Source organism: Thermobia domestica, chromosome 12, assembly GCF_964235325.1.
Source record: "Thermobia domestica chromosome 12, izTheDome1.hap1.1, whole genome shotgun sequence".
NCBI classification, from domain to species: domain Eukaryota; kingdom Metazoa; phylum Arthropoda; class Insecta; order Zygentoma; family Lepismatidae; genus Thermobia; species Thermobia domestica.
In genome coordinates this window covers 126,015,211-126,041,798 of record NC_137465.1, presented here as the reverse complement: position 1 = coordinate 126,041,798, position 26,588 = coordinate 126,015,211, and the positions used below count along the sequence as shown (strand labels likewise).

The window sequence follows — 26,588 nt, the reverse complement described above, 5'->3', positions numbered from 1 at the left end:
ACGTTTTAAGCTTCGAGAGTCACCATCTGTTAATATTGTCGGTTTAGTTGGTCTGGGTCGGCATGACCCCCTCCTACTTCCACTTCACCATAGCATCGCTCATTGTCGATCGGGGTATCTGAAATTTGTTGGAAATCTCACGGGTCGAATGCCCAAACCTGTGGGTTCCAATGATCATTCCTCTTTCCGCTTCTCCAAGTTCGCGTCGTCTGTCCATATTGGCTGCTGTAGCTAATGTGAGTATATTCTCCAGTGGCAACTCCTTTTATATCTAGTGTCACGTGCACAGACGATCTCAAGAACTTTTGGAGGGGTGTCCGGTGGCGAATGGCCAGATAGTATACATCAATGACAACTTTTCATTTCGTACGACTCCTCTCCGGACATCATAACTTTGACGCATGTTTCCTGTCTGTCGAACTGCTAATCTCCGCAGAAGATTGTAGGAAATAGCTTGTCGATCTGGATAGCGTGCAGCGTATAATAGAGCTGCAGCTCTATAATTTTTCCAGCAGTCCCTTAAAATCATTAGCATTTAGAATTCCTCCAAACTCATATACAATATAAATGTTATTATTTACCACTGACACTAACGTTATGATATCATTTTTTTCGAATTATGATGAAACATTGAGTCAAACACTGATATTTAAACGTTGTGAAGTCACTTGATATATATAATCTGAATTGTAATAAATTTTCACTTTCATACAGTACGTGTTGAAGGTTTTTTCTGTGTTCGAGGTTAAGAGTTGCATTTTTAAAAGTGATTAATTTTGGATTACTGTTTTGTCCTCGTTTTTTGTTCAGGTTTTGAGTTCAACTTTCCTTGATGTTTTTCAAGCTTTTAAAATTAGCACTTCTTGTTGATCTAGTGACTAGCGTACAGTCACGAAAGAAAGTATTCTTCAGTTGACAAAATTTCTTTTCCTAATAACTCAAGAATAAATTAATCTATTAGAGTACCGAGTTTGGCAAGTTATCCAATTATAACTATTCCAAGGATAACCACAAAAAATCCAGATTAATTCATTTGTTCCCGAGTTATTGGGAAAAATAAAATTTGTTAACTGAAGAATAATTTCTTTTCCGTGTGTGCCTCTGATGTATTTTGTTCCAACCATATTATAGTTCATTTGCAAGCCTACCATGAACATTTTAGAGGGGGCAGTAAAAATTTAGATAGACTCAAAATTTATAAGGTATTTGTTTAATATATTACTGGATCTAGATACTTTTAGACTATACTTGAAATTTGAAAGGGGTGCATTAACTAATTCAACACGCTCGTTCTTGTACTAAATAATAGGTTTACATTACAGCTTATAATCCTAAGTTATTAACATTACTCATTCCCATTTCGTTTCGACTATAGTTGAAATATGAAAGATGTCTTAAATTTGGTAAGGATACATATGGCTCACCCTAAATTTGGGAATTGATAAATAAATAAACATTGATAAATATTGAGAGCTCATTCTATTTTCATAGGACATGGGTATCTTGATGCACTGCTCTTAATTTTAACAAGGGTACATATATGGCCCACCCTAAATTTGGGAACTGTTAAAAATAAAAATTGGCAAATGTTGAGGGTTTATTCTTTATAAAGGACATGGATACTTTGATGAACCCTCTTAAATTAAAAAAAGTACTTAATGACTCACCTAAATTTAGGAATTGTCAAAATAGAAATTGGTAAATATTGGTGGTTCATTATCTTCCATAAAATATGGGTATCAAGGTGCTCCTCTCTAAAAGCTTGGCGTACATACTAACATTATAAGAAATACCGCGCGAATTCGTTATCAAATTATATTCCTATAACATATTTACAGACATGCGACAATAATTTTGGACATGAGTGTACATAACTCACCTTTGAATTCGGTAATTGTCCAGAATAAATATTGGTGAATGTTGGCATTCACTTTCTTTCATGGGGGACACGGTGGCCCCGTAGTAGAGTGCTTACCTTTCGTGCATGGGGACATTAGATCTAATCCTGGATAAGTAAGTTTATGGTGAATATCATGTCTATAGGTTTTCTCAGGTACTCTCGTTTCCTCCCTCATTCTCGTTCCACCAACTCTTCCATCATCATTTACTTGCCTTTAATCGTCCATCTCAGCCTAAAGGGCATAATAATGGGACATTAAACTGAAAGATTTTATTTCTTTCGTGCGGTATGTGTACTTGATGAACCCCTCTTAAATTTCACAGAGGTACCCTCAATTTAGGAATTGTTAAAAAAGATTGCTGAATCTTAGGGTTGAATCGTTCTCTTTCCAAGGTCACGGATATCATGATGCTCTCCTCTTAAGTTTGACAGCGCAGTGGTACGTACATCGTCCACCCTAAAATTATGAATTGTTAAAATAAAAAATGGTGAATATTGAGAGGTCATTTTCTTATATGACATGGGTACCTTGACGATACGTACATCAAACCCAGTCTAAATTTAGAACTTGTCAAAAATAAAAGTTGGTAAATACTGAATGTTCATATTTCATATTATGACAAGGAAATCATAATACATCAGTTTGAAATTTGACAGGAGTACATATATTAGCAAACCCTAAATTTGGGAATTGCTTAAAAATAAAAATGGTAAATATGTAGGGATATATAAATAGTTTCATAGGATATAGGTACCATGATACGTCCCTTTAAAATTTGACAAAAGTATAAGTACTGGTCCACCCATAAATTTGGGGATTTATTAAAAGTAAAAATTTATAAACATTAGGGTTCATTTTCTTTATAAGACATGATTACCTAGATGCAATTCTCTTTTTGACAGAATACATACGTGAATACCCTAAAGGGCCTATCCGGATGCAATGATGTGAACAGACTTTGGGAAAGATGGCTAAAATTCAGTTCAAATGTAGAAGGAACATAGTTAAGAAAAGCACGAAACATTAACATTATTGTCAATGGAAAATCAATGAAAAACAATTCTTCAAAAATCAAAAGAGCGAAATGGCTGAAGTTCAGCTGAAATGTAGAAGAGACTGTTGATTCTATATTCCAAGAGCAAATTGTCCTAAGGTGGATGGAACACAGTAACAAATCACGAAACATGAACATTAACATCAATTAAAAATCAATGGAAATATGAAATTGTCCACATATCTCAAAAACTATAATAACATGATGGGTAATTAAAAGCTTATTGCAAAGACATACTGAGGAGCTTAAAAGCGATGTATAGCACGTAAGGTAAATATGGAAATATGGATAGAACATTGTCAAGTTGTTTGAGTAAAACCAATGATAAAGTATATGCATCTTCTGCGAATTACCAAGGGCGCCCCACGCGGAGGTTACGTGCTTGAAATGTCTCACATCTGGATTTGGAATCTCCAACTCGATTTAGCGCTAACGGGATTTTTGACATCACATGACACAGTCTGGTCCTTATAACAAACCGGACAAATTTGGAAATTGTCAAAATATTTTTAAGTATTAATAGTTCATTCTTTTTCATAGAATATGGGAACCATAATGCACCTCTTTAAAATCTGACAAAGGCACGGCCTACAAAGCTTACCCAAAATTTAAGGATTTGTTAAAAAGTAAAAATTGATAAATATTACGACCCATTTTCTTTATAAGATATGGGCACATTGATGCACCTCTGTTATTTGTCAGGGATACAAACATGACTCACCTTATCTTTTAGAATTGTTTAAAAATAGCAATTGGTAAATGTTAGGAGCTTCCTATCTTTCATAGGACACAGGTGCCATGATACACCTCTTCGAAATTTGACAGATACAATACTTGACCCATCCTAAATTTGGAAATTGTCAATAAAAATTGTAAATGTTATTGGCTTATTATCTTTCCTAGGACGTGATAACCATAATGCAGCTCTTTGAAATTTGACAGGGATACATATATTGGCACACCCGAAAAATTTGGATTGTCAAAAAGTTAAGTGTTGGGGATTCTTCGTTTTTCATAGGACACAGGTACCTTAACGCATCCCTCATAAATTTTGACAGGAGGTGTGTATATCGGTCCCCTCTAAATTTTGGAATTGACAAAAAATTGCCAATTGTTTTATAAAACATTGAATATATTTAACAGTTTACTTTTCAAAAATTCAATTGTCTTAGTTGAAATTTGAGTCTGAGACATAATTCAATTTTGATCAAATTTCTAGTTTACTAATAATACAACGTAAATAATAGTTTACTAATTTGGGCATTTTACTTTTTTCTCATTGTACAAAAATTCAACACTGTTAAATTTCCTTTAAATTTATTATTCCCGTTCATTTTTTTCCTTTTGCATTTACTTGTCATGACCATATCGCGTTTCACTGCTCAGATCGAGGTGGTTCGTCACTAAAGACGCTTTAAACATTGAGAGACGTATGCTCAAAGTCCAGTTCAGTACACCACCAGTAGGAATCAATATTGTCAACTGGGTCCACAACAACTTCCACGCTGTGTTGGATCATTTATTGGAGAATGTCAGCGATAGTAGTAGGCCCCGGCGTATATGCAACTGAGTCAGCAAAAATTTTTGTGACGTCATAGGTCAAAGGTCAATGACCTTGGCCCGGGGTCAATGACCTAGGGGTACCTAGGACCACCCCCTCTAAATTTTGGCAGGGGTACCTTGGCCCACCCCCTAAATTTTGGCAGGGGTACATAGGACCACCCCCCTTAAATTTTGGAAATTGCCAAATCTAAAAATTTGGTGTGGTAGCCTAGGACCACAGTATGTACCTCTATCAGTATTGGGGGGTCTATGTCGTTCCCTTTCATGGGTAAAAAATTGCCAAAAATTCAAATTTCGGAGGTTTTTGACCTAATTTATCCCCTTGGATGAGGTGTTTTTACCCTATATGGTTATATGGGCGTATACAGGGGTCCATTACCTTTCATAAGACATGGGTATATTAATGCACCCTTTGAAAAATTTGGGAGGGGTACCTTGGCCCACCCCTTAAATTTTGGAAATTGCCCAATTTAAACATTGGGTATTATAGTACAGGACCCTAATATGTATCATGATAAATTTGGGTGGTCCACCTCGTCCCCTTTTAGGGGTACAAAATTGCCAAAAATATAAACGTAAGCAATACGTTATACCACGTGTTTGGTTTTCGGCCTAATTTATCTCCTTGGATGAGGTCCTATTACCTTATATAGTTATATGGGCGTATACAGGGGTCCATTCCCTTTCATAAGACATGGGTATATTAATCGAACAAAAATTTTCAAACAAAAAATTTCAAACGAAAAATTTTTCAAACAAAAAATTTCAAACGAAAAAATCTCAAACAAAATTCTAAAACAAAAAAATTTGGAAACGAAAAAATTTTCAAACAAAAAGTTTCAAGCAAAAAAATTTCAAACTAAAAAAATTTTACGTTTCACGGTTAACCGTCAAACTTTATCCGGTTTTTAACTATTCGATTAACAAATAAACGGTTTTGATCATATTTATCAGTGAGTGCAAAATGTTGAACGAAACCAAGATTTTTAAATGTTAAACAAAACTTAAAACTGAATACAGCAAAGATTTGAAAATCATCAACCAATCAGATTGCAGGAAAGATAGTGATCATCCAATCAAATTGCATTAACAATAACTTTGCTAGTGTCAGATTACATCACCTTATGATTAAATTTTAAACTGTTGTAGCATGTATTGCCTTTCGTCTATGAGTCATAAGATTCCATAAGGTTAGCTATCAGATTTCAAATCAATCACCACCAATGATCTTAGACTATGAGCTGTGACTAAAGTTCAATGTATTGTTTCAAATTTCGCACCTTATGTTAAAATTCTGTTTATCACCATTCCCAAATTTAAAGAATACTTCTCTTGATATACCTAAGTCTTAGAGTTAATCATATCATTATATGTTCAATAAGGTCAATAATGTCCGTCAATTGTTTACCTGAGTAGAACCAACTGTTTTCTAGAAGTGTGTGTGTACTCAAACTTAAGAAGTACCACAACAAAGGAAATGAATCCCTGTACACTACCTCATCAAGGACAATCACGTGGTACAACGTCTTGCTTACGTTTATATTTGGCGGGAATAATCAAAACCAATGACGCATTATCAAATTATCCTACAAAGTTTCAATGTACCAATGTCCTGGACTCCTAATCCCATCATAGGTCAATAACCGATCACGTGATCATAATGATTTACCCAATGAATGAGATACTATCCAATTTTAAGAACAATTACCAATTATTGATATGACAATAAGAAATGTACCCCTTCCAAAATTTAAGATTGGTACACAAATACACCTGTGTCTTATGAAAAAAGTAATAAATCCTGTACTTATTCAATAATAAAGCCGGTCAATAACCTTTAAATTTTGAATATTTGGCCATAAGAGGAATACCAATGGGTCCTAGAAAACGTTTACCGAATTTTGTTATTTGATAATTCCCAAATTTAAAAGGAAACATAAACATATAAAGGTAATAAACCTCTGTACATATCCATATAACATGCTAAATAGGGGTCAATAACCTCCGAAATTTGATTTTTGGTAGTTCTTTACCTATGAAAAGGGAACGATGTGGACCATCCAAATTTATAGTGGTACATATTGGAGACCTGTACTATGATACCAAATGCTTATATTAAACAATTTCTAAAACCGAGTGGATTAGCCAAGATACCCCTCCAAATTTTTAAAGGATGCATCAATGTACCCATATCTTATGATAGGAAATGAACCTATATACATGACCATATAACCATATAAGGTAATAAAACCTCATCAAAGGGGAGAAATTGGGCCAAAAACCAAACACATGGTACAACATATTGCTTATGTTTATATTTTAGCAATTTTGTACCCCTAAAAGAGAACGATGTGGACCACCCAAATTTATCATGATACATGTTGAGTCATGTACTATGATACCGAATCCCCTCCCGGGGTGCATCAATGAACCTATGTCTTATGATAGGGAATGAACACCTATACATTACCATATAAGGTAATAGGACCTCATCCAAAGGAATAAATTAGGTCAAAAACCAAACATGTGGTACAACGTAATGCTTACGTTTATATTTTGTCAATTTTGTACCCCTAAAAGGGAACGAGGTGGACCACCCAAATTTATCATAATACATATTAGGGTATTGTACTATAATACCCAACGTTTAAATTGGGCAATTTCCAAAATTTAAGGGGTGGGCCAAAGTACCCCTCCCAAATTTTTAAATGAGTGCACAAATATACCCATATCTTATGAAAGGTAATGGACCCCTGTATACGTCCATATAACTATATAGGGTAATAACACCTCATCAAAGGGGATAAATTAGGTCAAAAACCTCCGAAATTTGAATTTTTGGCAATTTTTTACCCATGAAAGGGAACGAGGTGAACCAACCAAATTTATCATAATACATGTTAGGGTCCTATACTATAATACCAAATGTTTAAATTGAGCAATTTCCAAAATTAAAGGGGTGGGCCAAGGTACCCCTCCCGGGGGTGCACAAATGTACCTATGTCTTATGATAGGAAATTGACCCCTATATATGACGATATAACCATATAAGGTAATAGGACCTCATCCAAGGGAATAAATTAGGTCAAAAACGAAACATGTGGTTGAACTAAAAATTTGGCAATTTTGTACCCATGAAAGGGAACGAGGTGGACCAAAAAAATTATAGTAATATATATTAGGGTCCTATACTATTATACCAAATGTGTAAAATAGGCAATTTCTAAAATTTAAGGGGTGGACCAAGGTACCCCTCCCAAATTTTAAAGGGGGTGCACAAATGTACCTATGTCTTATGATAGGAAATAGACCCCTATACATAACCATATAACCATATAAGGTAATAGGACCTCATCCAAAGAAATAAAATGGGCCAAAAGAACAAACACGTGGTACAACGTATTGCTTACGTTTATATTTTGGCAATTTTGTACCCTAGAAGGGAACGAGGTGGACCACCCAAATTTATTATAATACATGTTAGGGTCCAGTACTATAATACCAAATATATAAAATGAGCAATTTCCAAATTTTAAGGGGTGGGCCAAAGTACCCCTCCCAAATTTTTAAAGGGGTGCACAAATATACCCATATCTTATGAAAGGTAATGGACCCCTATACATGACCATATAACTATATATGATAATAACACCTCATCAAAGGGGATAAAATCGACCAAAAACCAAACACGTGGTACATCGTATTGCTTACGTTTATATTTGGCAATTTTGTACCCCTAAAAGGGAACGAGGTGGACCATCCAAATTTATCATGATACATATTAGGGTCCTGTACTATAATACCCAATGTTTAAATTGGGCAATTTCCAAAATTTAAGGGTGGGCCAAGGTACCCCTCCCAAATTTTTCAAGGGGTGCATTAATATACCCATGTCTTATGAAAGGGAATGGACCCCTGTATACGCCCATATAACTATATAAGGTAATAGGACCTCATCCAAGGAGATAAATTAGGCCGAAAACCAAACACGTGGTATAACGTATTGCTTACGTTTATATTTTTGGCAATTTTGTACCCCTAAAAGGGGACGAGGTGGACCACCCAAATTTATCATGATACATATTAGGGTCCTGTACTATAATACCCAATGTTTAAATTGGGCAATTTCCAAAATTTAAGGGGTGGGCCAAGGTACCCCTCCCAAATTTTTCAAAGGGTGCATTAATATACCCATGTCTTATGAAAGGTAATGGACCCCTGTATACGCCCATATAACCATATAGGGTAAAAACACCTCATCCAAGGGGATAAATTAGGTCAAAAACCTCCGAAATTTGAATTTTTGGCAATTTTTTACCCATGAAAGGGAACGACATAGACCCCCCAATACTGATAGAGGTACATACTGTGGTCCTAGGCTACCACACCAAATTTTTAGATTTGGCAATTTCCAAAATTTAAGGGGGGTGGTCCTATGTACCCCTGCCAAAATTTAGGGGGTGGGCCAAGGTACCCCTGCCAAAATTTAGAGGGGGTGGTCCTAGGTACCCCTAGGTCATTGACCCCGGGCCAAGGTCATTGACCTTTGACCTATGACGTCACAAAAATTTTTGCTGACTCAGTTGCATATACGCCGGGGCCTACTACTGCGATGATGCTATGATTAGATTTTCTATTATAGCTCTTCGCAATACTAATAAACCGATCTGAATGAGCTTTCGCCAGGCCCGTAACCTGACACTTAGTCCTAGGGCTGACAATACTTCTGTATGCAAGTCCGTGTATGGAGGAAATTATTACTGAAATATATTCTTGTATCCATAAGGAAGTAAAAAAGTAGGGTGTTTGGCCCTCACGCTCCACACTTTTTTGCAATATCGGCTTCAAGATGGCGACCATGGAAAATCACCTGTAGCAATTTTAACACCTTGTAACTTGTTAATAAATAAAAATTGAAAGCCCGTTTTAAGCCTGATGAAGGAAAATGGGCATAAAATTATTTTTAACTAAAATTTGTTATCATGTGTAGCCGCCATGTTTAATAATAGCGCCCTAAATGGCAAAAAAAAAAAAATACTGTTTCGTTAATGCATTTTTTGTGTTCAGCATTAAATAATATAGCATGTTACCAAGATATTGAACATTTGTGAAGTATACAAAAGAGTTTACATTAAGAGCTTTAGAACGGTATCAGAATCATTGTTCTATCTTTAAAAAATAACAAAAATATTCCACTTTGTATGGAGCAAAGCGCAGAGGCTTGTGACCTGTCAATGGCTGTAATTGGCGCAGCACTCGAATGAATTGAAAATTCCTTAGCATTTTATTTTCATACCTGTATGTAAGTAAACGAACTTTGTAAGGCATGTTTATTCCTCTACCACTTTTTGTAATATAATAAAAGTTAATAATAATAATAATAATAATAATAATAATAATAATAATAATAATAATAATAATAATAATAATAATAATAATAATAATAATAATAATAATAATAATACCGTTTATTGCTTAGTTTCCTTGTTGTTAATTTAGTCTCGAGCTAAAATATAACTTACAACAGTATTAACTCGAAATAATTTAGGTATATGGATTTTTACAATTTTGTATTTGCGACACTTCTGCACTTACAGAACAAGCAGCACTCGATTTCTGACTTCCGACACAAATAGGCACATGTACACCCATGTCCAAAATGATTGTCGCATATCTATAACTGTCTTCTTGTAAGAATATAATTTGATTATGGTTTTGCAGGGTACTTTTAATACTGATACTATGTGTATAATCGGGAAATGTATATTTGTGGTAAATTTCATAGGAAAAGAATTATAAATACGAAAATTAGAATGAGTAAAACAAAATGTTGCTAAATGGACAAGAAATTTTTATTTTTGTTTTATTGTTAATTATTTACTGCTCTTTTGACATGAAATTTGCCACATACATGTCTTTGCCGATTATGCACATACTAACATTTAAAGAAATACCAGGCAAATTTGTTATCAAATTATATTCCTACAGACATACGACAATAATTTTGGACATGAGTGTACATTTTTTACAATTACATAGTTGAATTAAATCCAGTGGGAAAATATTGAAGCGTTTTGTGGGCATAATAGCTCCATTGCTCAGTTCAAATCCAAACCTTAGAGGGTATAAATGTACCCAGTGTTCATCCAACAGTGTATTTGCATATGGGTATGGACAAAAGCCCTTTTCAAGTGCTTAGGAGCGCTGTTGCTTGTAGGAGGGAGATCCTGAAAAGATATTTTTTCCGCGTGTATACAGCCATAGTCTGAGTTCATCAAGTGTCTTGCAAGTCGGACCATTCTTTAACACCTGAACAAGATATTCCTCAGCACACTGTAAAACTTCGTGAAGTGGTTCACATGTAATTCCAAATTCTATCAAATACGCCGTAGAGTTACAATCTAAAGTTGCTTTCTTCGTACCAAATTTACTGTAGTCTGCACCAGATAAAGCGTGAACAGCAGGTAGAACGGAAGAATATTCATGGCCCAAGGAAGTTGCTATATAATGAATGGGAACCATTCTCGTAGAATCTCCAATACCGGCACGGATCCATATTTCTTTTACGCCCATGTTTTTAAGTTTTTCAAAATGCTATATACACCGTACCATTAGTTCAGTGTCAGAAGTGACAAATACCAATTTTCGACTTCCATTTGTGCTGCATGCTGTGCATGAATCATCATTCTAAAATCAGCTTCTTCTATAGAAAACTGATTCAGTTCTGAGAGTAACACAGGCATGCCATTACGAATGGTGTTACAGTTGACAAGCTAGTCGTCTTCTGACCCGGTGAAGACACTAAACATCAGGGTTGATATGTTTAAAACATGTTTTAAACGAGGGTTGTTTATTCAGTTCGTTTTAAACGTTTTAAACAAATTGTTTTAAACGTGTTTTTTTTTTTCGATGGTGTTTGGACATGTTTGAAACAACTAAAATATCAGATTGAAGAAGCTAATTTAATTTTCTAACAAACAACCCATCCTCCGCAGGATTTGTGCATGAAGTAAATTACAAGCAGAGTTATATTCTTATTATAACAGCAATTACTGAACGAAATTCTGTACATCAATGTGCGTAGAACTAAACCAGCAGAAATTCAAGTGAAGTATTTGAACATTTCTTGATTTCCAAGAATACCTGAGGTTAAACACACTATACACTATTCTAAGATCCAAATTCACAAATTCCAAACTTGATTTTTTTTTTTTTTTTTTTTTTTTTGTCACTATCATTTCCATAATAATGAACAGTTCTCACATCATAAGCTAGAAGAAATACTCTGCCAATAAAATACAACTCATAGAAAAGATCAATGACTAGCCTACAAGGAGCAAATGACTTTTTAACTAAACAGTTTTTACGATACATCTCTATCTGCAACATGGATAGCTAACAATGATTAGTGTTTACGACATAACAACACAATTAACCTTTAGCCGCCCGCCAGGGATTTTTAACAAAATGGTAGACTCTCACGTTCGGAGCTCTGGTGACCCTCCTAATTATCACAGAGTCATGATTTATACACAGTTTTAAAGCTTATAGGCCACAGCTTCCAACGAGGTAACATTCGTGAAATTCCCGCCGTATTTGTAGAAATGAACAGACATAAAAATCATTTTAAAATATGAAAATATTGACTTTGCGGGGCCCTGGCAACTCTTGCAGTCACCTGTGCTGACAAAATAATGCTAATATGTAGGCCACATACTTGTGACAATAATATAAGAAATGGTAGCCATTGCGTAATGAATTTGTTTTATGTAGGAAGTACTAAAAATGTGCAGAAAAACATTCATTGAATTAGACATTCTCTCCCCTCCCCACGACAGTACTACGTAGATATGCAAATCATTTTTGCTGCATACATCATGTATACGAACAAGAATTATGCTTCTAGACCACTTCAGTAAAATATACCTTGCCTTTTATGGAACCGTTCTGAAACTAAATGTAAATTATCCAAATTTGACCCCCTCTTCCTTTATAAACACAAGTACATATACAGGTTACTATCATGTAGGGGACTACTTCATTGCTTCACATACTAATTTTTGTGGATGTACCACAAACGGGGAGGAATGGCCTCCAAAATCTGATGAAAAATTTAAAAAACGAACTTCATCCTTCCTCTCTCGGCCGTACATATATACCCCCTACATACATAAAATGTAGGGATAGGCATGAGCGAGTTTTCATTGAAACTCGACTCGACACGAAACCGACATCATTGAGCTCGACTCGAGAACTCGGCTCGAAAAATTTCCTGCAACTCGACTCGAGTTTCGAGTCAAGTCGAGCCAAATGCTGTGGTAGTTTCAAGTACTTTCTTCAAGTATCCTACATAGACAATATAATTATTGTCAATGATACTTAGTATTACTACAACTTATTATTATTATTATAACACCAGTGTGTATAAACATGAATGATAGGCGGTTTGTACCTGAATACTAAAAACTAGTTGACTGCTGGCCTCGGAAAAGGTGAAGTCAAGGAGGCAAGGACATCGTTCACGAGGTTCTGGGTTTCAGTTCCGGAGGAGCAAGTATCCAGGCTCGAACTAAAAATCGTTAAAAGTTAGATTGCATCGGCCAAACATATTCAAACCTGCTCGTCTCTGGTTCTCAACGGCTCTAGCGCCTCGGCTCACAGCTCATTCACTATCGAACCGAGCAAACAGCCCACCCAACCAAGCCAGCTCGAGCCGATGGCTCACCTGAGCCGAGTCGGTGCCTCATCTCAACCGAGCCGGCTCGAGCTGCTCCTCAGTTGAACCGAACTGAGCCAGTTAACATCACTACCTGGGTTGGGCTTCTGCTTCGGCTCAGAAGTTAGATCGTGCAGGTCTCAGCCTTGGTGGTAAGGACTACAGTATATACCGGTGTTTACATTTGAGGCTGTCTCGTTATAAAAATCCATAGTCGTCTTGTTAATCGAGACGAGACGAGACGAGATGCGAGCAGTGTCCCATCTTCTGAGCAACATTAAAAATGTTCCATATTACTGCTTACATTTCTTATGACTTTCGCTTTCCAGTCTAATCAGGCCATGATTTCAAAACTAGTTAAAACGAGCGAGCCGTTTATCAAACTCGACTCGACTCGAAACTTAACCTCAAAACAGTAACTTGGCTCGAAACTCGACTCGAATTTGCTTCGAGTTTCGAGACGAGTTTTAGCTCGACTCGTGCCCATTCCTAATAAAATTCATGATAGCGGAAGGCTTCATTCCTCAGGGATACTTTGGTACCAAATCATCTTTCTAGCTTAATTAGGGGCTGAGCTATTGATGTTTGTTGTAAAAATAAATGTAATTTACGTCAAAAAACTGAAACTCCAAAAATTGTCTAACTTTTCCCCCTCCCTGCTCCCCCATATAAGCAAGAAGTACAAATACACGATATTACCATGTAGTGGCCTACTTCATTGCTTCACGTATCAATTTTTATGAATCTATCCCCCAAGAGGGGGAACGGCTCCAAAAAAAAAAAAAAACGTTTAAAAAGAAACAAAAGAACACGATATTTACCCTCCTCCCACCGCCACGTGTATATCTCAGGCGTTTGTTTCATGGCCAAATTATAATGAAAAACGAAGGATAACAATTTCTCCAGTCTAACATGTATCTTTATTGTTTGGAATGTTTTGCCCAATGAACATCATATATCACTGACATAATAATTAACTGTGTATGTAATTTATTTACTTATTACATACTGCATGCAAGATGAAAGAAAACACCGATTACACATGAATTAGAAACTCCAACCGGAAGTAGGGGGCAGCGGTGGCTCAATGGTAGAGCGTTCACCTCTGGTGCACGGGATCCCGGGTTCGAACCGTGCTCCTGCCAAGTGAATTTTGTGATGGACAAACATCGTGTGCGTGGGTTTCCACGGAGTTCCCCGTTTCCTCCCACTTTCTTCGTTCCACCATTTCATTCATTTCTCATCATCACCGTTTCCTTTAGCCTAGCCGGCATAGATAAGCGTGGGATATAAAACTCAAAAATTTCATTTCATTTTTTCCAACCGGAAGTAGGCTCAAATCTTGCAAATGGTGAGAGATATTGAAAAAATAAACGAAAAATCTCCCCTTTAAGGTACGCCTTCCTGATTTTTATCAAGACGTCCTTCACTTGTGTCTGTAAAGGAATATGTACAGATCTTGTGAGGTATGACAAGGAGATTCATGTTCATATGTGAATGATATGTTGTGTAGGGAGCGTAAGTTCAGCTACTTTTGAAACAGACTGTACATGTACCATTGAACGTCTCCAGTGAGAGCAACAATGCTCAGCACTATATAGAGTCATTACTTTATAGGAACTTATAGCCTTACATTATTATAATTTATATCATATTATTAATAAAAAAATCAAATGTGTCGCGATGTCGAAGGCATTCAGTTAATTTATCCTCAGTCAAAGACTGTTAGGTGCCACTATACTAACATACGAAAGGGATCGTAGAGCTTCGTCAAGGAGAGGGTTCAACTTCCCAACTTCATATAACTTGAGTTCTTTGTATACATATCATAACATGGTTATTTTTACACAATATGTTGCTTAATGGGGATTTAAAGCCCGAAACCTCTTTGCATAAGCCACTACTATATTGAGAGCGTATAGAAATGAAAATATGTTTGGTCATTATGGTTCGTTTCCAACAAGCTAATTAGAAGTCTTCTCCCCACCATGCTCATGCACATCGGCTAATAAACGCATTTGCGCACCCAGATTTTTTTTTGGGGGGGGAGAGATCCAACGTTCTGGGGGATCTAACACTACAAGTCACTACGTCTATGTAGTATTAAACATGTATTATTTTGCACATATTTTTACCGATCCCAAACGTTTCAGTATTAGCGCGCTACCCTGTACTTTTTTCGCGCGCTACCCTAGTCATCTGTTTAAAGTTGGTCACAAGGAAGCAGGTGGTTAAATTTACATCAATTATCATGGGGGTCAAGGTGCAACAACACGAGCCCTGGGGGGCTTCTAACCCGTTCCAACTACTACTACTACTTATATTATGGATCCGTATAGTAAAACTGCACATGTAAGTAATTCACTTTTTTGAGTATTATTTACTGAAAAAAGTGTTATAATTTTTTTTTTTCAAAATGAAAAGAATTCCTGGAGCCGCATTTGAACCCACGCCAAAAGCGACTTTCATTACTAGCTCGCTCACTAGCATGCTCCGCTATGATGGTCGACAGCATTTGACGTTTCCTTTTTGCTATATGTATGTCATGACTCTTGATATCCTTTCTGTATTGGCCAATAAGATCAGAGGATACCTGAAACGTTTGAGGTCCGCAAATATGCATTCTGCACCCGAAAAGACGATAAGTAATTATAAATTACTTCCACCTATATTTTCAAGAAAAAATGATAGTGTTAGATTGCTTTTATAAAGCCGGTTTTACACCATCAAATATTGTATAAAATATTCCAGGAAAGTGGTATTTGAACGTGTAAAATACCAAGTTGTATACAACTTTTGGTTTGGTAACAACATTTTATACAACTATTCTAAAATAAAACGTTCTATTCCTGTCCAATATTGAATCAAAGGAAACAAACAAAAATCGTTGTGCGGTGGCACTAAAATTGAGTATGAAGTGGACACGGAAAAGTAGCTGAAATTATTTTGATACATACTACCAGTATCCTGTTTTGTGTAACTATAATATTAAAGAATATTAGGACTAAGCACTGCAGGTAGCCTCCCATAATTGGTGTGGATTAATAATATTCCGTCAAATTAAAAAAAAATCAATTTGTCTTACTTTGAATGATTTCAAAGTATGTTATTACTTTGGTGCATGTCCAGATATTACATACAGAATTATAATATGTGTGCATCTGATGTGTTTGGAATGATTATGTTCTATCTTATTATATGTAATTGAATCAGTCATTGCGAAAAGGCCATATGTCCATCCCCACCGCATTTTCATTTTAGTACAAATTCGAGACGTACATTAAGAAACGCTCATCCCCTGTGAAAAGCCCAATTGTATGGTCACATTATGTTACATATCCTACACTATTGCCTCAATATCATCGAAGCCATTGTACACGTCGAATTTGCAATCCAAAGTTTTTTCTTTCTCTTCAACAATTTATTTGTGGATATACGGCCTTTTCAAAATGACTGGTTCAATTATTTCTTCACGAAATTTATTCGTAGTGTCTTGGAAATTGTTTCTTATTGTAGGAGTTGCACTCATGGGTGCAGATTTACTTTACGAAAACTTTCCTTACGATATAAATACTCTTGGACGTATACAATAAAAAATACTGTAGAAAACACATCTTGTGTTATGTGGCATTAAAAGCGAGGATGCTGTTTAACCATGTCAGGACAGGAGCACAGCAAAGCTCGCAAGTTAGTGCAGGGTTGCGTCCACAAGAGGTAGGGGCATCAGTGACAGAGATGTGCTTGTAAATGAAGATAGTGCAAAAACATTTGATATTGCATGTATCACATAGGTTTGAGCGTATGTAATGGTTGTTGCATAAATCACATGGATTAGAGCAGAATGATTTCGCATTTCTAAATATAAATTACTGATTTCCTACACTGTGACACTGTGAGAAATTCCTCCGTAATTTAATATCCTATAAAATCCTCTTTCATATGCACCTTTTCAAATGAACTGTAAAGCTATCATTTTATGATGGACTATTTATTCTTAATCAGTGCCCAAAAGTTAATGGAAAATTAGCTTAATTAGATGAAATTCAAGCATCGGACTAACAAATAAGACATAGATTCATATGTACTTAGTGAACACGAAAGAAAGCATGAAAAAAAGAAATGTTTGGTTATAGCAATAAAGGAGGGAAATGAGGCAGAAATAATTGTGAATAGTCATTCTATTCAGTTGTACAACCTAATTCATCGTCACACCACCAGGTGGAACAATAAAACTACACACGTACGTTCAAGTAACCTAACAATTGAATCAAGAAATATAAACAGATGAGCAAGGATATTCATCGTTATACAGTATTTGATCGTTTATAATGGGTGCGAAAGTTTTAGCCAAGGACGTTATAAAATAGAGGATCTGGCCATGCGCATCTTCATCATACGAACTCAATGAAGCTGAAAAACAATCGAGCATCGTCTGAGCCGGCACGTATGATTGGCTACTCTCGTTTCCGCCATGATTGTTGGCTCAAAACATTGCGATCTTAGTGGCGCGGAGTGGGCAGAGTAGGTGTGGCGAAGCTGTGACGTATTGCTTTACAATTTTGTTATATGGGCAAATCCTCTATTTTATAACATCCTTGGTTTTGACCAAATTACCTTGAAACAAAAGTTTCATACAACATTTGATGGAAAACTATGACGCTGTAAGACTGGCTTAACGGGGCAGACTACTAAATATTTTTGAAAAACTAATAATTTTTCTTTTGCTCGTTTCTCGTAAGTGGAAAGAGGTAATAAAATGTAACTTACCACAGTAATAGATAAGGTTATTCTACACCCGAAAATACGGATCGAAAGAATTTTCAGTGTTGCCATCCATAGAAATAACAGTGTGACCAGAATTTGAATTACTCAAAAATCTAGGTAAAGGCAGCGACTAGAAAAATGAACTCGACGGTAATTGATGACTTATCATGTTGTCTATGTTCCTTGTTTACTACTTTTTAAATAATGTTTCTATTTATTTCGTAATGACTTATTTATTTTGTAAGAATTTATGTAAGGTTTATAAAATAAATAGAAACATTATTTAAAAAGTAGTAAACAAGAAAGATAGACAGTATGGTAAGTCATCAATTACCGTTGAGTTCATTTTTCTAATCGCTGCCTTTACCTAGATTTTTGAGTAATTCAAATTCTGGTCACACTGTTATTTCTATGGATGGCAACATTGAAAATTCTTTCGATCCGTATTTTCGGGTGTAGAATAACATTATCTATTATTGTGGTAAGTTACATTTTATTACGTCTTTCCACTTACGAGAAACGGGCAAAAGAAAAATTATTAGTTTTTCAAAAATATTTAGTAGTCTGCAGCATTAATAGAAAGAGTAGAGATTGAATATAAGATCAAATTTTCATGCTACATCAATCATTTCCCTATTAAACAAGTATAGTTTTTTTTTTTTAAAGGGTGTTGAAATTATGTTGAGTTGGAGAGCTTTGGTGGAAGATCCGGACCTGATGGACCCCCGTGGGCTCACCCATTGAACTTGAACAAATTCTTCCCAATATCAATCCCAACACACAGAGATACAAAAAGTACTGTATCTAAATATGTCTAAAGAATTATAAAATTTTCATGATAGCATTGCATACAGTGGCGGCGATAAGGGCCCCGCAGACCACGCGGCACGGGGATGCCCCGGACCTGAGGGGGCCCCTGCAAAGTACGCTCACTAAGGCATCTTTTACACGTCATTTACCCTATAATTTTAATGCATTTTGAAAGTGTTTCTGCAAGTCTATAACTAATTCTAACGGTTTCACTAAATTAAATAATGAAGTAATCATTAAAATTAATAATAAGGTATGAACATGAATGTCAGGTTGATCTTTGCGATTTTCCAAAGATTTTATTTTCCAGTGTAACATTTGTAGGTAGAGACAAATGTTTTGTAGGTAGAGACAAATAGCTGTCCGGGCGTGTTTTTTCTCTTTCGCTAATTTTATTCTAAAATTTCTAAGTACAATGTCTTTAATTTTCAAAGAGTAATTAAAAGTGCATTTTCTCCTAATTGACCATATGAAGGAGATTGATGTTTTGCGGGTTTCCCTTCATCTCATGGCAGCGTTCAGAACACTTGCTAGGTTATAGGTGAGATTTATGGGAAACCCCCTCAGCTCATGGCAGCCTCGTGAGGTTTTTAGTTGTAGTTAGGATCTCTAGTCCACTGCGACATAGGGCTTAGGAAAGGTGTACCTCTAGTGCAGTGCGACCTCATAGCAGGTAATGGTTAGTCGGTCAGTGGTCAAACTGATGCCGAGTTCCACCGTGGTCCCTCTTTTATTTGTTCTCTTCGGGTGGTTCGTCCTCCTTGGGATCCTTTCGTGTAATCAGTCTCCTTTCGGTTTCCTTCGTGTCTTCCTCTTTAGTGTATCGCCTGCTTTTGTAAATAATGGCACGTGTCGTTATACATGTGCTTTTGTTGTAATGTAGGAATCCTTACAATATTATTTATATTAGTCTATTATACCATATTTTCGTTATCGTGTATCTTAGACTACAATTACCGTGTATTACAATAAATTATAGCGTATTTCAATAAATTATTGTGTTCGCTGGAAATATCTACCAAGAAAACAATTCGAGACATTGCAACTTGTTAATTGAAGAAGACAGTTGTTTCTTGAGTGCTTTGCCGGACTTCACTACCGACTTACAGCTGTACCTCACACTTCCTGTGACATCTGCTGCAACAGACAGAAGTTTTTCAAAAGTAAAAATTATCAAGAATTATTTACGAAGCACTGAAGCAGAAGGTAGATTGCGTGCGCTTGCCATTTTGAGCATCGAACATGAAAAAAAAAAAAAAAAAAAAAAAAAAAACGGATAAAATTTATACAAATTCTTGCTCCTGAAGAACCGAAGGTTATCGTGTAAACAGTTCTTAAAAATTGTGTTCTATTTCATCCCAAGTAAAATATAGTGATAATGATGCTTACGATACCTCTCCTCAGTTTTATTATGTGTATTTTGTGTTCCGGTGTGACGATACAAGAAGAGTTTCCATTCCGTTTTATTCTAGGCAATGAAAGTAGGCTTACTATATTTTACGCTAGTACACAAAAATATTCTGCATTAATTTTCCTCTGTGTGGAATGTAGTTACAATATAATCCCGGATATCCGAAACCCGAATTATCCAAAATCGTAAATCCCCCCCCAAATGTACTGTACGCTAGGCTATGGCGTATAACTCCCCAGTTTTCCTCAGGACACTGGGCAGTACAAAAATTTGGAGTACTCCTGCGGGGGATTGAACCCGGGATTACGTGGATATGATGGATCGTCTACAAGCAATATTATTCGTTCGGTAGTGGGGTGCTAAGGTAATAGTGGAATGGTAAACGATGATAGTGGGACAGGGGCGGATCCAGGACAGACTTCTGGGAGGGCGGTAAATTGTTATACTGCTACTTAGAGCTACTTTTATGAGCTCCAAACTCTGGGATGGGTTTTATTTATATATATAAAATAAAAAATGCTTCCTCTTCTGGGGAGCGATCGCTCCCCCTGGTCTGCCACTGTAGTGGAAATTGATTTTTTTCTGTATTTATATGATACCGGTAATATCACGCAATGCAAATCAAATACAACCTGTATTGGTAATATCAAATCAGCAACATGGTGACAGGGGCTTTTAGTGATTTTTGAGTTTCTAATGTAGGACTAAATGCTGATTGCGCACTGGCAGTTCTGCATACAAGCCGTGTTGGCTTCCCGGCTGATAAAGCGTGGTTTGATTGGTCACCGGCTATCTTGACGCATGTAAATAGTGTTGGACGCCATCTTATATTATAATATATTGTGTGCCAGAGTTCATTTAAATCTTTTAAGGTCTTTGCAATCATGGCGGAAAATGGAACAACGAGAGAACGTAGGCAGTCTAGAGATAGGTAAGAAGTAATTTGTTTTTTCATTTTTGGGGTAATGTAATCTGTCAAATTTTAATGAATGCAGAAATTGCTTGTCTGAGATTGGGCATTTTTTTCATTAATACAAAAAGTCGTGATAGCAGTGAAATTTTCTATTTGGTTTTCTATATGGTTAGAAACTTCAATAATATGCTTGTAGTAAGTAGTGCATAAATGGTGGTAAACAACGGTTTTTTTTAATGGTTATGAAGACAATGGCAAGATGAATTTATCATAGGCTAGTATGAAATTTACTGAAAGATTTTTGTGTTTAAAAATTCATTACTTTTGTAATACACTGGAAAAGTTGTACCTTTAATAATAATAATAATAATAATAATAATAACAATAGTACATATTTGTGTTTATTTATTTTATCTATTTATTTTTTTAAAGTAACTTGATCATGCGCTAAAAATGCACGTGGGTTTTTAGTGTTCATGACAAAGCCGGCTGTTGACGCTACAGATGTAATTACTAGAACCAAGCTATTCTGGTAGTAATTACTCTGTTTTTGCGGTAATGAGATAGAATAGTTAGACGTGAATGTGAATAAGTTACAAACTTTAGAGCTTTAGAATGAAAATAACTAGAGTTTAGTGTATGTTGTTGACTATTCAGTAGAGATGCAAGGGTTCGAAACAAACCGGCTTTTTTTTTTTTTTTTTGAAAAAAAACTATTCTGCTTCGCTTTTTTGCTTGGGAAATTTTGGTCTGCTTTCAAAATTCTGCTTTAAATTGATAAAACAGACTTTCTTTCGCTTCTCTGTAACACAAAAGTCATTTAATTAGTGGTTAGTACTGAGAATAATATAAAACCTCGAAAATAAACCATGAATTTCGAAAAGATATTTCAAACAATTTTTCTTCAACATATTTACTTTATGAATTTCAAAGGATTAACCAATGTATATAATAAGAATTTCTTTAACCTCCTATATACAAAAGTAAGCAGGGTTGGCAAGAACCATGGTTGTTTTTGAAAATGTAAAAAATCCGTTTTTTGGTGGGAAGTTTAAACCCGGTTTTTTTATTTAGATATTTTGCTTTATGTATTTATATTACATATTCAGGGTTCCAAAGTTGGGCGTCCGTTTGCAGCAAAATTTTTAAAATTTACAGGAAAGATATGGATAATTTGATCGTTTGTCCGCTTGATAATATACGAGAGTCTCGAAAAATATGTTTGTTATATATAAGCGGCTATAAACATGGGACTATACGGCGAGCGGAGGGAACTGCTTGGCGCAAGGTAACCGAACAGTTGCATTGTGGGAAAGAAACGAGCATTTATGTTATCAACATGGCGAATGTACAAGGGCAATGAACTAACAGTTAACATTTGTGAAGCAATACATTGATAACGAGCAAAATCTTTTAAAAGTTTGTGAAGAGCACGGATTAATGAACCTAATAACAAATTGCAGAAAGTGTGCAAAGGAGATAACAGCGAAAAAACGGCGAAAGCGGACGCCCAACTTAGGAATAAATGCCCATATTCACAGAAATAAGTTTGTTTCGCCTTGGTGTTACTATGCAACAACGGGGTTATGCCCGAAGAGGTCCCATAAGCTTAAAGAAGTCTAGTCAATTTCTTAAATTGAGAAACTCCCGCCCTAGTCATCGGGAAAACCCCGCCATTACTTTAAATGTAAAACAATAACGGGAAAATCCTGTTATTGCTTTGCATGTAAAATTAAAGGTCAACGTATCATAATCAGTACGCTAAAACTGAGGTATTAAATTACAAATTTAGTATTTAGATATCATTGAAAGTCCAATCCAAGCTAATGTTGGAAGCTACGTGGGAAATCGATAAATTTTGCCAATTTCTATCAATATATTTAAGCAACCTTGGCTTCTTTATAAAACAGTAGGCATTCAGGCATGCAGAAATATACAATTTGGTTTAGTTTCGTATGTTTAGGCTTAACATCCTTACGTAATACCGAGGTTATCAAGAAGACTCGCCTAGTGACATCCGAACCGCTACTTGGTTTACGCATGAAAGAAGGGTTGTGGTTCGACCGAGAATTGAACATGGGACACCTTGATTAAAAGGTGAAAAGGAAATAAAACTAATGCAGATGGTTTGATATGTGGAAACGTCACCATGAAGTTCACACGATTCGCATTTTTCGTTCTTTTATTTTTTTTTGGTTTAAACCAGTTATTAAAAAAAAAAAAAAAAAAAAAAACGTTGGTGTAAACCAGCCAACCTTAAAAGTAAACACTTCTTCAAAAATAATACATAAATAACTAGCAAAATTATATGTAGTATTTTTACTTCAAAATATTCCATACCCTCTTTTTGAAACAAAATTAAAACATAAGAGAAATACTTAGATTTATATGATACACTTAAGGACTGCACATCTAGAGGTTTGCGTTCTGTATATTCTTGAAATTCTACAGTTAAGCTTTATAGAACCACCATCATCGTTTACCCAATCCTCAAGATTTCTGCGGGGGCTCAGTGGAAGAGCGTTCACCTCTGGTGCTTGGGGTCCCGGGTTCGATCCCAGCCCCGCCAAGTGAACTTTGTGCTGAACAAACACCGTGCGTGGGTTTCTTCGGGGTTTTCCCGTTTCCTCCCACTTTCTTCATTCCACCATTTCATTCATTTCTCATCATCACCGTCTCCTTCAGCCTAACCGGCATAACCGTGGGACGTAAAACTCAAAGATTTCATTTTCAAGCTTTCTCAATTTTTAACAAGAGGGATTCAACATATCATTGCGGAACTCTCCTCTACCCAAAAAAAAAACAAAAAAACTACGTAATATATTTAAGCTAAATACAACTGCACAACAAAGATGACTGAGTGATTAGCTCTTGCGCTTCTATCGGGAAGTCCGGGATTCAACCCAGCGTTCGACCATTCTGTCAAAGCTTTTCTTCATTCCATCTGTGAATGTGGAAATAGTTCGTGTACTGTGAGTTGGCCGACTTCCTTTCTTATTGGTTTTATATCGTTATTACTAATTACCAGCAGTGGCGGTTTTGCGAAGTTTAGGGGCGGTCTTTCGGACTAAAGCCTGTTCCCCAAAGTTACGGAATGTCTAAAACAAACGAAATATCTATTAGTTATGCCTTTGCTCATAAACTTTAAGCTCCCGTCAAATAAAACTTACGAATGTTTACAAAAACTCCTCCCAAAATACTTTTCTAAATCCGCCACTGATTCTCAGTATAAAATGAACTTGGAATAAAGGTTGTATCAGGAAGATTATTGCTAAATATATAAACGAAACGAAATATTAGTTATGCCTGTACTCATAAACTTCAAGCACCTCCCAAATAAAATTAGGACTTATTAGAAAACGAAACAATCAAAGAAACCCCTCCCAAAGTACTTTTCTAAATCCGCTACTGATTATTTGTATAAATTAGTATCAAGGTTGTATCCGGAAAGTTATTGCTAAATCATTGCACAGCTACGGGATGACAGAAATTTGAAGTACGGTTTGACGGATATATTAAAAAACGTACGCTTTGACGGATATATAGAAAAACGTAAGTTTAACTTTTGCGCTAGAAGTTGGAGTACTAAGCTCTTAGAAATGAAATACGCTAGGGCGTTGATGTTAAAATAATAAATGCATATTGAAATAGTGAGGAAATTAGCTAGGAAATATAGATAAGTACTAAACTGGCTCCCTGGAGCTACGGTCCGTGAGGGGCTATGCCTGTCCAATGTCGCAATACAACAAGCATCAACTACGCACTGAAAATATTCGAGATAGGAAGATCTCAGTTTTTAAACTGTGTTGCTATTTCTTTACGCAGTGCTCGAAGTGGTAGATCTAAGGAAGTATAATTCGCATACTCACCCCTCTTCTATTTAGAGCATTGCCTTTACGTGATTTATGGAGAAAACATAATGCAAAAGCTTGGATTGGAGGTAGAGAAGTTTTGCTCTATTTGATAACATTTACACACTTCCCTACATAATTTACATCAAAGTAATTTGTATTTTAAGCTGAACAAAGTAGAATAAAATAGCTTTCATGTATTGTCACATGACGTGCACTGATTGCAGAGCCTAGCAACCGAAATGGACCTTCTTTAATCACGCTGCAAAAGCTACGGATGCTAGACGGAACAAACGCTGTACAGTGCCTTCATGATAACCGCAATAGGGTTAGCCATACTGGGAGTGGCTACAGCTCTACGTGAGTTAGAACGGCAAGGCCAGAATCTAGTTACAAAGAAGAATTTATGGTAGGGACAAGTAAACCCTTAGAACTTGACCTTCGAGAAAAAAATTGGTTGTGTTTTGTCGCGTACTATAAAAATATGGACTGCAGTGTTTCTTAATACGTATGTATCTCCGCCCTTCTGGAGGCTGCATTAAGGAAAGCCATCTAGGATTACCATGCACTAGAAATGCATACATTATCTGTAATGAGTGGAGGACATATCCAGAATCTTTCTTTTGAGAGAAATTTAATTTTTTTTTTCCCACAACCTTTGAGTGAGCGCTTCATTAGGGAGTAATTGATATATTTTACTCCTCATGGAGGGGCGCGCGCGTGCCCATGCCCCGTATCTGGATACCACTGAGCGACACCCGGACAATTGTCATTGCAATGTTTGTCTAGCAAGTTGCCTAGTGAAAGGTCTGCATAATGAGTCATTGCAGTACAGTAAACCATTGAATTTCCTATGAACATAATTCATACTAAGTATGTAGTGACAACTTAGGAAAAAGATAAGTAGGAACTTTAGGTTTCTTAATAATATATATATATATATATATATATATATATATATATATATATATATATATATATATATATATATATATATAAACGCAGCAGCTTAAATGCGTGAGGCAGGGCAGGGGGAGGGTATAAGTAAATCGATGCACGATTGATCCAGGGCACAGTAAAACTAGTTACGCCACTGGAAGGGTTGGCTGGTTTAAACCAGCTGGTTAAAAAAAAATTAAAACCAAAAAACGAAAAATGTTCGTAAAAGTGTAACTATTCGTAAAATCTTGATCAACGCACATTTGTGGGTTATCATGTTTCACTCCCATATATTATTCGTACTATATTCAGACCTAAATTCCCCCATTCATTACTGAGAGATTATTTTACAAAAGCAACTTTTTTATGTAACTTTATGAATGTTTCTTTTGTGATTTTTTAATAGTTTATTATTATTATTATTATTATTATTATTATTACAGTGAAACCTCTGAATAACGGACACCAATGGGACATTAATTTTTATCCGTTACTGAGAGGTGTCCGTTACAGAGAGGTTACAGAAATCTAATTTTTCACAACGGTAATTGTATGCAGTAATATACAGTAAGTACATTATGTATGAGAGTAAATTCGTAAAATTCAATATGAAAATACTCTATTTAGTACATAATTTGAATTACGCGGAGAGATGGGGAAATTCAT

At 35.9% G+C, this 26,588-nt stretch overlaps 1 protein-coding gene across 3 annotated transcripts in view; it reads left to right on the top strand.

The window, feature by feature from the left end:
* Positions 1-20,964: 20,964 nt before the first annotated feature.
* The window catches only part of rump (heterogeneous nuclear ribonucleoprotein rumpelstiltskin), a 64,331-nt gene continuing 58,707 nt past the window's right edge, over positions 20,965-26,588 (top strand). For all 3 annotated transcript variants that reach the window (XM_081734064.1, XM_081734067.1, XM_081734065.1), the window contains exon 1: positions 20,965-21,150. In XM_081734064.1, the coding sequence (XP_081590190.1) occupies positions 21,104-21,150 (47 nt within the window). In that variant the 5' untranslated portion in view covers positions 20,965-21,103. The remainder of the gene's footprint in view (positions 21,151-26,588) is intronic.